This window comes from Thalassophryne amazonica, chromosome 6 (assembly GCF_902500255.1).
Source record: "Thalassophryne amazonica chromosome 6, fThaAma1.1, whole genome shotgun sequence".
Lineage (NCBI taxonomy): Eukaryota > Metazoa > Chordata > Actinopteri > Batrachoidiformes > Batrachoididae > Thalassophryne > Thalassophryne amazonica.
This window is the reverse complement of record NC_047108.1, coordinates 86,075,063-86,087,215: the sequence shown is the minus strand read 5'-3', so window position 1 is coordinate 86,087,215 and position 12,153 is coordinate 86,075,063. Positions and strand designations below refer to the sequence as shown.

Genomic DNA, 12,153 nt, shown 5'->3' with positions numbered 1-12,153 from the left:
GACGTAGAGAAAACCATCGGGGAGGCCCTGGCACGGAGCCCGGATCCCGGAACTGGGCCGAAGAACAAACTTTACATCCCACCAGAGGCCAGGGCTGCAGTCCTGGACTTCTGTCATGGCTCCAAGTTCTCCTGTCATCCGGGGGTGCGTAGAACCGTGGCAGTTGTTCGGCAGCGCTTCTGGTGGGCGTCCTTGGAGGCCGACGTCCGGGATTATATCCAGGCCTGCACCACCTGCGCCAGGGGCAAGGCTGACCACCGCAGGGCATCGGGACTGCTCCAGCCGCTGCCTGTGCCTCATCGCCCCTGGTCCCACATCGGCCTGGATTTTGTCACGGGCCTCCCACCGTCCCAGGGCAACACCACCATCCTCACGATAGTGGACCGATTCTCCAAGGCGGCCCACTTCGTGGCCCTCCCGAAGCTCCCGACTGCCCAGGAGACAGCGGACCTCCTGGTCCACCACGTCGTCCGGCTGCATGGGATTCCAACAGACATCGTGTCCGATCGTGGTCCCCATTTCTCCTCGCAAGTCTGGAGGAGCTTCTGCCGGGAACTGGGGGCCACGGTGAGTCTCTCGTCCGGGTATCATCCTCAGACCAACGGGCAAGCAGAACGGGTCAATCAGGAGGTGGAACAGGCCCTGCGCTGCGTGACGGCCGCGCACCCGGCGGCCTGGAGTACCCATTTGGCCTGGATCGAGTATGCCCATAACAGCCAGGTGTCTTCAGCCACCGGCCTCTCCCCTTTTGAGGTGTGTCTGGGGTACCAGCCCCCGTTGTTTCCGGTGGTTGAGGGAGAGGTCGGTGTGCCCTCGGTCCAGGCCCACCTGCGGAAGTGCCGTCGGGTGTGGCGCGCCGCCCGTTCTGCTTTGCTAAAGGCCCGGATGAGGGCAAAAGCCCATGCAGACCGTCGGCGGACCCCGGCCCCTGCGTATCGGCCAGGGCAGGAGGTGTGGTTGTCGACAAAGGACATTCCCCTCAAAGTGGACTCCCCTAAACTGCAGGATCGTTACATCGGTCCCTTCAAGATCCTCAAGATCATCAGTCCAGCCGCAGTGAGGCTTCAGCTTCCGGCCTCACTGCGGATCCATCCTGTTTTCCATGTGTCCCGGATAAAGCCGCATCACACCTCACCCCTCTGTGCTCCGGGTCCGGCACCGCCTCCTGCCCGGATCATCGATGGCGAGCCGGCTTGGACTGTGCGCCGGCTCTTGGATGTCCGTAGGATGGGCCGGGGCTTCCAGTATTTGGTGGACTGGGAGGGGTACGGACCCGAAGAACGCTCCTGGGTGAGGAGGAGCTTCATCCTGGACCCGGCCCTCCTGGCCGATTTCTACCGCCGCCACCCGGACAAGCCTGGTCGGGCGCCAGGAGGCGCCCGTTGAGGGGGGGGGTCCTGTTGTGTGGGCGCTGAAGAGGAGGTACTGCTGGCCCACCACCACCAGAGGGCGCCCTGCCTGGAGTGCGGGCTCCAGGCACCAGAGGGCGCTGCCGCCTCACAGGAGCAGCCGGGGTGACAGCTGTCACTTATCACCTATGACAGCTGTCGCCAATCATCTGATCCTCAGTGGTATATCAGCAAGACGACATCTCCACCTCTTTGCCGAGATATCGCTCTATCAAGGAGGTAAAGTGCTCAGCCGACTGTGTTGTCTTCCTGACATTAATACTTTGTTACTTTGTGCGTTGGATAGCAGACATTTCTTCCGACGAGAGGTGGAGGTGGTTTTCCCACCATACGTGTTGCTGGGTGCAAACGCACCCACATTTAACTGTTTTTGTTCCTTGCCAGCAGTACCAGATCCGACAAGCGGAGGCAGTGGCCACCTGGGAGTTCGGGACTTGGCGGCTCCAGTATTCCCGGGGCTCGGTGGCAGAGGAAATCGTGTGGTTCCGGTTCTGCTTTGGACAGACGTCTCTTATCTTCGAGCCTGCCCACGTGACACATTTTGTGAATTGACTTCTTTGTCTACTATTGTAATCTGCTGTGTTTGTTGTGCTCATTCACAACAGTAAAGTGTTGTTATTTGACTTCCTCCATTGTCCGTTCATTTGCGCCCCCCTGTTGTGGGTCCGTGTTCCTACACTTTCACAACAGATAACTCAGTTTAGAACTATTAAAATGTTAGCTGAATATGAAACTACCAACATAAAAATAATAGAATGTGCAGCTGAGAGAACATAAAGATTTCTGAAAAGCTGAACATAAAACTATTACCAAATATGAAGTTAACATAAAAGACAGCTGAATGTATAAATAAGTGAATATACAGCAGGTAAAATAAGTATTGAACATGTCACCATTTTCTGAGAATATATAAAAAATCTATTTCTGAGTAATTGAAAAACTCTGATCATTATGTATTCATTCTGCAGAGGGGGGAGGAGTTATACAGTCTGATTGCCACAGATATGAAGGACCTGGTGTTCTGTGGTGCACCTCGGTAGCCTCAGTCTTTTGCTGAAGGTGCTCTGACAGGACATCAGTATGAGTAGTTTTCACAGATGGTGAGCAGTTTTCTCAACATCCTCCTCTCCGACATCTTCATCACAGACTCCAGTTCCACCCCCAGGACAGAGCCAGCTCTCCTGTTGAGCTTGGTGAGTCTGTGTCGTGATGTTGAAGACCACCTGCATCATATTTCTGCAGACATTGAAAGATCTGAGCCTCCTGAACAAGTACAGACGGCTCTGACCTTTCTTACACACACCATCTGTGTTTACTGTCCAGTCCAGTTTGTTGTCTGTGTGGACACCCAGGTACTTGTAGTAGTCCACAATGTCCACCTCAGTTCCATTAATGGAAACTGGATTTGGGTGGGTCCTTCGTCTTCTGAAGCCCACCACCAACTCCTTTATCTTAGATAAGTTGAGCTGCAGGTGGTTGAGTCCACACCACTCTACAAACCTGTCCACCACACTCCTGTACTCAACCTCCTGGTCACTGCTGATGCAGCCCACAATGGCAGAGTCATCTGAAAACTTCTCCAGGTGGCAGGACTGTGACAAGTCTGAGGTGTAGAGTGTGAACAGGAAGGGAGACAGGACCATCCCCTGTGGTGCCCCCGTGCTGCTCCTGATGGTGTCGGATGTAATGTCTCGGAGCCTCACATACTGTGGGGTGCACCGTGAGGTAGTTTGTAAAACAAGGGTGGACATTTCAGCAAGACAATGATCCCAAACACACAGCCAAGGAAACTCTCAGTTGGTTTCAGAGAATGAAAATAAAGCTGCTAGAGTGGCCCAGCCAATCACCTGACTTCAATCCATATAGAAAATCCATGGAGAGAACTAAAGATCAGCGTTCAGAGAAGAGGTCCACGGAAACTTCGAAATTTGAAGACTGTTTATGTGGAAGAATGGGCCAAAATTACACCTGAGCAATGCATGTGACTAGTTTCTCGGTACAGGAGGCATCTCGGGGCTGTCATTACCAAGAAAGGCTTTTGGACAAAGTATTAAATTTCAGTAAGCGTGTTCAATATTCTTTCCCTGTGTCATTCCATTTTATTACACATACTTAATTTCTGTTCTTATGTGTTTTGGTTTCTTGGCATCTGTGAATTACTTGGGTTGTCATCGACGTGGTGAAAATTTCACATCAGTAGCACCTTTAGAAATATATTTACTGAGAAAAATGGTGACATGTTCAGTACTTATTTTACCCACTGTACATCTCACTCAATATAAATGTAACTGTATTTAAAATTTTAATGATTATAAGCTAACTGGAAAGCAAACAGAACATAAAACCAACTGAATCTGACAGAATATAAACTACTTGAAAGGCTATGTACAGTTCAGCTAATTGAAAAAGCTGTTTGAATCTAAAATTAATATACAGTGAATATACCTGAAACATTAATGGCATCTAAAACAGAGTATGATGCTAATTAAATAAACTTAAGAGAATATAAAGCTAAGAAAATGTAAAGGTAACTAACTAAAACTGGCAGAATATATATGCCAATAAGGGAGTATGAAAAGCTATCTGAATCTAAACAATGCAAATCCCAATTAACATAAAAGAACCAAAAACAAAAGATAATTAATTTACAGTCTTGTGAGTGTACTTGTATCTCTAAAGCACAAAGGTCACAAAGTGTGTCACAATCTGAAAATGAAACTATTTAAAAAACACTTCAACCTTAACAAAACCCCAGAAAAGTTTGATATTTTTTCTCGATATAGTACCTCAATTATTAATTGTCATTCATTAACTGTACTTCTATTCATTCAGTCTTTTTCTTGTTCAGATAAGAAAGGTGTACAAAAATATGTGACTTTTGAGTTTGAGTGTGAACACTGGTCAAGTCAACACGATGGTTCTTGTTACACACATCAGGATTTTCAGTATTTTTGTCTCCAGATTTCTCACATGACACTTCGGGAGCCTATTTTTAGACTAGGTGCTACATTCCCCACGATTCCTTCAAACATTTTTTCCCCCTACAGCTTCTCTTTGCTCACATTCTCTCCAAGACACACATACGTGTCAAACATTAAATTGTGTGCACTGAAAAAACATGGCATGTCAGTGAAGGCAGGCTGTTTGCCTGATCATGTCTTATCTGTTTTTGTATGATTCAATATCCAGGTTCCTGGCCAAACCATGTGCCCGCATTCTTCATATTCACGCTGGAGTATGCCGTCAAGCTCAGCCCAATGCCATCCTGGAGAGGGTTTATTTATCCAAAACGGTACATAAGATTGTGTTGTACTCAAATTCATTAAATATGTGCATGATGGAAAATTGATAGTTTGTGCTGCAATACAGAACATCATGTAGAAACTATTGAAACAACTTACTCATTACTGTGTTGTACTGTCCTAGTATCCGGACACGAGGGAACTGGAGAAACTATCCAAGCAGATGGACTGGGATATAATGAAGATACAGAGGTGGTTTCGCAAGCGTCGGAATCAAGACAAGCCCAGTACTGAGAAGAAGTTCTGTGAAAGCATGTAGGTATAATGTAAAAACAAAAAGTAAGTCCCTTTAGCAGACCAGCCAAACGAGGGAAACTAATCCAGAAATTTTTTTTGGTGGTATTTTCTTGTTAATGCTCAGCATCTGTGCTGGATCATTCAATCATCCTAAGATAAAGAAGATGTGAGTTTATGCTCATGTCAATTTTTACTATTAAGGTCATTTTCAATGCCATGAAGGTTAAAGGCCATACCCCCAATTTTTTTAAATTTTGCTATACATTTTTGCAGGCTAAAATTGATACAATGCTTACCTTCACAAAAACACTAAAAACAGATTATGAATGTTTTAAATCAAAATTGTGTTACGTTTGGAGCCTTAGACTCTGTAGGAGGCCTATTTATGCTGCCGCTTAGTCTGATCTTGTCATGTCTTGACATGTACTGTATGTTCTTGGTATTCCAGGTTATTTGCAGCTGCTTCCAAAACCTAACTATTTTGTTCCAGTTAAAAGTTATGTAGTCCTGCTGCTTGCATATACCACTGGCACCACTGGTTTGCCCCCCCCAATAATTCTGCCAATAATGTGAATAGCGACAGACATATTGTGGATCTCAACTGCAGTTTTGCTCTGAGAATGTCTCAATATTGCATAACTGAGCAAAGTGATGAATGTGTGTGTTTGGTGATCCACCAATGCTGAATCACCCTTCACAAACAGGATTTTCAGTTTTTCAAATAAACATTTATTTGTAAAACCCCACACACAAGTTACAAATCAGAAATTTGTGTTTGTGGATCACAAAGCACGTGTACAAATCAAAGGATATTTGTAAATCACCCTCTCTGCATTTGCAAGTATTAATGAGACAAATTTACTCCAAAAATTTAGGTTTACTAACTATTTATTACGGCCACTCTTAAAACTTCACATACAACTAAGTTTCTCGGGCTATATCTTTTACTTAATTTTATCGAATGGTTATGACCTCTGTGTTAAATTAGCAATAAATCTTTGACATAGACGATTTGTGTAAGGTTGATTCCATGCATTGTCTTGAGCACCATTTCAATGAATTCAGTTTGTATACCTATGTGCAAGTTTACGGAACTTGCAATCATTCAAAGCGATATATGTGTGCACATGATACCACATTTTAGAGGAGCACTGGGTGACTAAAACATATACCTTGATATTTATAAAGCAATTCACTATATATTGTTCATTTTGACGACATTTTGTGGAGCTCCTCCAACCTTTACCCCAGCCCCCCCTCAGCCCCCCAACAAAAATTTTCTGCCGCCACCACTGATTCAAACGCCAGCAAAATCAAAATGTTTTTAAACTTCTTTTTAGCTACTTCAGCTTCTCCTGTTTTTTTCACTCGGGGTCATCACAGCAGATCCAAAGTGGACCTGCATATTCATTTGGAATACGTATGTTTTACAGCAGATGCCCTTCCTGACACAACTCCACACTGGAGAAGGGGCAGGGGTGGTTTTGAACAATCGCCAGCAGAGAGGTGGTGCATGAGTATGTGTGATGGTATGATGGCACTTGAAAGACGGTGAGCTATGTCTGGGAAGGGCGAAGCTACAGGAAAGTCTGGTGGAGGCCTGACGTGCAAATGGGGCGTCTGAGCTCAGTATGGCTCTATCTTACACACACTGTTTGACTTTCATATAACATTCTAATCTCTGTTTCCACTTTAGGTGGCGATTTACGTTTTACCTGCTGATTTTCATCTTTTCTTTATCTCATTTATTGGTGGTGAGTTCAGACATGATACTACATGCTTTTCTGTAATACAGTTTTGTTTCAGTAATTGAAATAAAGTTGTTTATTCCTCATATCACAGTAAGGTTTTTTGTTGTTGTTATTTGTGTTCCAGTCACCGTGGATGTGGGACCTCAAACAGTGCTGGTTCAACTATCCCTTTCAGGTTAATATTTTTTAATAATTGAACAATCATCATTCTCAGCTGCTTGTTGCACTCTGAGGTGATTATGATCTGTTCATACCATAATGTTGGCAGCTCTCTCTGGGAGTGTATTTGTTCAAGGTGTTTCTGTGTCACTCCTTTCCAAAGCCTCTGACTTCTGGGCAGTTCTACCATTATATAGTTGAACTGGCTTTCTATTGGTCTCTCATGTTTTCCCAGTTCACTGACATCAAACGCAAGGTGAGCCAACAACACCCCCCCACCCCCCAAAAAACTCAGCGCAACACTTAAAAAATTATTCATTTCTCCTTTTATTTATATATTGCTGCACATTTTATGGTAAATGTCCTATAATTACTGTTGTGTGATGCAGTTGTGCTAATGTGGTCAAGTAAAAAAAGAGAGGTTTGGTGGTTTGATGTTTTGATGCCTCAGAGATAACTTTTTTGAATAAGAACGTGACATTTATTCCATAGCCAGCAGTTTCTTTCTTATTGTTCTCTCTCCAGCTGAATGTAATTTGTGTATTTCAGATAGTTGTCACATCATCTGTCCCTCTTGCATTGTGTCATTTATCTTCATTCCATCGCTGACAGGATTTCAGTGTCATGCTTGTCCACCACGTCGCCACCATCATCCTCATCACCTTCTCCTACACCAACAACATGCTCAGAGCAGGAACTTTGGTCATGTGTGTGCACGATGTTTCAGACATCTTCCTCGAGGTCAGTGCACAGAGCGATGTATTTTTTGGCAAAGGTCAGTGTCACATGGGTCAAAGGTCAAAATTTAGGTTTGTCTTTCCGTCTGTTCCCCGACTCCTCCCAGGTCCTTTGTCTTTCAGTCAGAACCGCCCTGACAGGGTTTGTTTTTCAAATGTCAAAGAAATTGGGGTCAAAGGTCAACCCCTCTCCTTGATGTCCACCAAACATGGCACACATATGTAGGTGGGTTCTCAAATTGCCCAGCCAAGATGAAATTTACCAAAGGTCAACATTTAGGTTTTTCACTCTGATTTGCATCAAATTTGGCAATCATATGGGTGTGGGTTCTGGAATTGCCAGCAAGGTCAAATTTGCCAAAGGTCAGTCATTGGGGTCAAGGTTATTGGGGCAAAGGTCAAAATTTATGTTTTTCACTCTGATTTTTCTCAAATTTGGCACTCATATGGATGTGGGTTCTGGAATTGCCAGTGAGATCAAATTTGCCAAAGGTCAATCATTGGGGTCATGGTCACGTCTTCCTGCTTGTTCACTGGCCTCCTCCTCCCAGGTCCTTCTGGTGATTTGTACCAAACTTGGTAGGCCAGTAAAAGCTGGTCTGAAGAGTGCTGTAATAAATAAATAAATAAATGAACTGGCAAAGCTCAAGGTCAAAGAATTTGAATTTGCAATCTTATTTGGACCAAATGTGGCATACGCAGGATGGGTTTCAGAATTGCCCTGTCAAGTTCAGCCAGAGGTCAATCATTTGGGTGATGTTCAAGGTCACTGAGGTTAAATGTCAGATTGCCATGGTTGCCACCTTCTTCTATGGGTGCTATTAGTTTAGCAATAAATTCTGTCACCCTGCAAATAATTATACCCCCACCTAGTCTCACCAAGAAGAAGAAGAAGAAGAAGAAAAAAACATCAGGAACTTATGTTGTCAACCACTTTTCAGCTTCACAATGCACATCAGCCCATTTTGTGCGTTGTGAAGCTGAAAAGTGGTTGACAAATTGAGTTAAACCCAGACTGGGTTCAATTCAATTTGTCCAGGTAGAAAAGCAGAACCAGAAGATGAGTGTTGTCCCACACCTTTGTACCAAATGATGGTAAACAATTTATATACTGGGAACATAGGACCCAACATCACGTCAGCTTCTGCTGTAACCTACAAATACTGTCTGACAGCAGAACACCTCTTATGACTGAGATTGTACTGACAATATGCCAGTGATTTTGAAACACAGTGAATCATTAATCTCTCATTTGTTCCCAAAGGCTGGCAAACTGGCTAACTACGCCAAGTACCAGAGGCTATGTGATGGCCTGTTTGTGATGTTCAGCGTAACATTTTTCCTCACTCGACTCATCATCTATCCCTTCTGGTGAGAGAACTGATTTCTTGTATTTGTAGGAAATAAACTTTTCAAATATTTACTTAGGTCCTTGTCTTGATTTTTTTTTAAATGGTACACGGTCTAAAACGTATAGCACAAGTTGTATATGGGGCATGTAAAAACTCCTCCGTTATTTACACATATAATCTGAGTGCACAGTAAAGTGCATCGTGCAAAGCGGTTGTATTTAAACTGTTAATCATGGGTGTGTTTTGGAGATAATCTTTGAATGAATGAGTTTATTCAGCACACACACATACTTAACAAAAAAACTCCTAAAACAAAAACTCAAATAATTTCACAATTTTGTGTGGCCGAAAGGCTGTAGGCAGAAGCAAAAGCTTATAAATACCACCCCTTTTACCATTAATCTATCTATCTATCTATCTATATATATACACACACACACTCCTAACAACAAATACAAAAAATAAAACAAAACAAAAAAAACAAGCAGACAGTATAGATTAATCAGTGAGTGAACTAAAATTTCTCAACACAACAGAACAATTTCAATTCAGTTCAGTAGTTTGGACTATCTATGACTTTTTACAGTAGCTGCTCTCAAATTATAGCTGGACTCCTAACTAAACTAAAAGTTTATTTTTAACTTTATACATGATTTGTATTGTGACATAATCAACCAACTACCAGAATTTCAAAATATGCAAACAGACAAATAGTGGGTTTGTTGTGTGGATTTGCTTTATTATACCAATGTGATTATCATCTGTCATTCCATTGAAGAGCAGGATGTAGTGGAACCTGGTGTATTGCTGTGTAGATTGCTGATTTAGAAGATAACAGAAGTGAGATGTTTTCTGGCAATGGAACAGATCTGGGATGAGGATCAGGACCTCCAAATCTGAGACCATGGTCCTCTGTTGGAAAAAGGTGGATTGTCCCTACTGAGTCAGGGCAGACTTATTGCACGAATTGAAGGCAAGGCTTGTGATTTATCAGTTGATTTACACGCCTATCCTCACTATGTTCATGAAGTTGGGGTAATGACTAAAATAACAAGGCTGCAGATGCAAGCAGTGGAATTGAGATTCTTCCCTTGGGTATCTTGGCTTACCCTCAGGGACAAAGTGAGAAGCCTTAATATGTGGGAGGGACTCAGGAGTAGAGCTACTGGTTCTTTCCATGGAAAGGAGCCAGCTGAGGTGGTTCAGGCATATATATGGTGAGGACGCCCCCTGGTCATCTTCTTCGGTAGGTTTTCCAGGCATGTGTGACTGGGAAGAGGTCCCGGGGAAGACCCAGAACAAGATGGAAGGATTATATTTCAGAGATAGCTTGGACATGCCCTAGAACCCACCAGGAAGAATTAGAGGACTTGGCTTAAGCTAGGGAAGTGTGACATGAGCTACTTGGTTTCCTGCCACATGACCTGTATTTATTTTGATGAATGAAGATGAGGAGTCTGAGTACAACTGCACATCCCTGTGTGTACAAGCAGTGTCTTGAACCCACCAGTGTAAGGCTTATCTGAATATTGTGGCATATAAATACAAGAAAAGCACTACGCTTGAATTTAGAACAAGTTGTTTCTAGTCTCTGATGTAATTGCTTTCTGCTACCTCATGATAGCAATGTGCACGACCACAACTCATTTTAACACCAAGAGGCACAGATGAGCAATAGTACACTTGGTAGTTAACGAAGGTGGTTGCCAGGTGAGGAAGTGACAGTGTAGTTGCTTGGAAACTAGCAATGACCATTGCACTGCATCATAAAAGATTAGATTTAGCTTGTCCTCTCTAACCAGTCATCAATTTTGACCTAATCGGTACCATGTAAGGTGACAAAAAGACACTTAGAATCCAGCCTCAGTGCATCATGTCCTACACAAAAATGTATTACAGCCATCACAGGGTGGCAGCTGTAGCCAGGTAGGGGTCAATGAAGAATTACACAGAGGTCAAAATGTAAAATGCTCCAATCATGTTGAAAACTATACCACATTATTTGTCTGATCATAACGATTCCAAAAAGGTATATTTGGACTATCTGCGAAGGAATGTTCTGGAGTTATGGGGTAAAAACAGCAAAAATGGCGACAAAGGTCAGTTTCAGTTTGTACAGGGGTCAAAAAGTTAAAGTTGCTCCATGATGCAAGTTATTGGTTGAAATAAAACAATTTATAAATTAAATAGTTTTGACTGTGTTGAATGTTTGGTGTCCAAATAAAGGTCAACAAGGTCGATGTCCATTGGATTCTATGACCTGTGACATATGTTACCCCGTAACATGATAAGCATGACAGATGGTGCAAATTATTCCTTTATAGAACTCTATTAACCCAAACAATAATTTGCATCATTTTTAAGTGAAATTGGAGCAACTTTTCACCCCAATACAAACTGAAACTGACCTTTGTCACCATTTGTGTTGTTTTTACCTCATAAATCCAGAACATTCAGTCATAGATAGTCCAAACTATACCTCTTTGGAATCGTTATGATCAGACATATAATACGGTATAGTTTTTCAACATGACTGGAGGATTTATACCTGTGTGCAATTTTTCATTGTCCTCCAGCTGGCTACAGCTGCCACCCTGGGATGGTTATCATACATTTTTGAGGCTGGATTCTAAGTGTCAGTTCGTCACCTTGGAGGTTTGGCCCATGGACTATTACACTGAACTGTTGCCAGTGAAGATTATTGTAATACTCTACTGTGAGCTGTGGTAACCTCTGTATGGGATGTTTGCTGTAGGATTGTTCACAGCGTTTTGTTTGAAAGTTGGAGGATAATTGGCCCGTACCGTTCCTGGTGGCTCTTCAGCGGGCTGCTGTTGGTCCTGCAAGCTCTTCACATCATCTGGTTCTATGTCATTGCTGGCATTGCTGTCAAAGCTATTTCCAGAGGAAAGGTTGGTCTTTTTTGCTTTGTGTCAGATTCATTTGTCTTATATTTGTTTATCCAGATGTCGGTACACTGGTGTTTCTTTTTAATGCTTCATTTTCCAGGTGTCAAAGGATGACCGCAGTGATGTCGAGAGCAGCTCAGATACAAGCTGACTGAAGTAAAACCTTCAACAATATCAATAAAATCAAAGGACAACAACGACACCAGTGACCTCAAAGGATCATTTTGATGTTTGAGCCCAAAATATGGAAGTATGAAACACCTCACGTTTTTGGGAACATTTTCTAAACTTTACAAC

At 43.1% G+C, this 12,153-nt stretch overlaps 1 protein-coding gene across 1 annotated transcript in view; it reads left to right on the top strand.

Annotated features, from left to right (window-relative positions):
• LOC117512556 (ceramide synthase 5-like) overlaps window positions 1-12,153 on the top strand; it is a 26,878-nt gene extending 14,725 nt beyond the window's left edge. Inside the window, exons 3-11 of the mRNA XM_034172673.1 lie at window positions 4,599-4,701; window positions 4,836-4,966; window positions 6,645-6,702; window positions 6,824-6,874; window positions 7,022-7,114; window positions 7,471-7,599; window positions 8,860-8,966; window positions 11,703-11,859; window positions 11,957-12,153. Of these exons, the coding sequence (XP_034028564.1) occupies window positions 4,599-4,701; window positions 4,836-4,966; window positions 6,645-6,702; window positions 6,824-6,874; window positions 7,022-7,114; window positions 7,471-7,599; window positions 8,860-8,966; window positions 11,703-11,859; window positions 11,957-12,007 (880 nt within the window). The 3' untranslated portion in view covers window positions 12,008-12,153. The remainder of the gene's footprint in view (window positions 1-4,598; window positions 4,702-4,835; window positions 4,967-6,644; window positions 6,703-6,823; window positions 6,875-7,021; window positions 7,115-7,470; window positions 7,600-8,859; window positions 8,967-11,702; window positions 11,860-11,956) is intronic.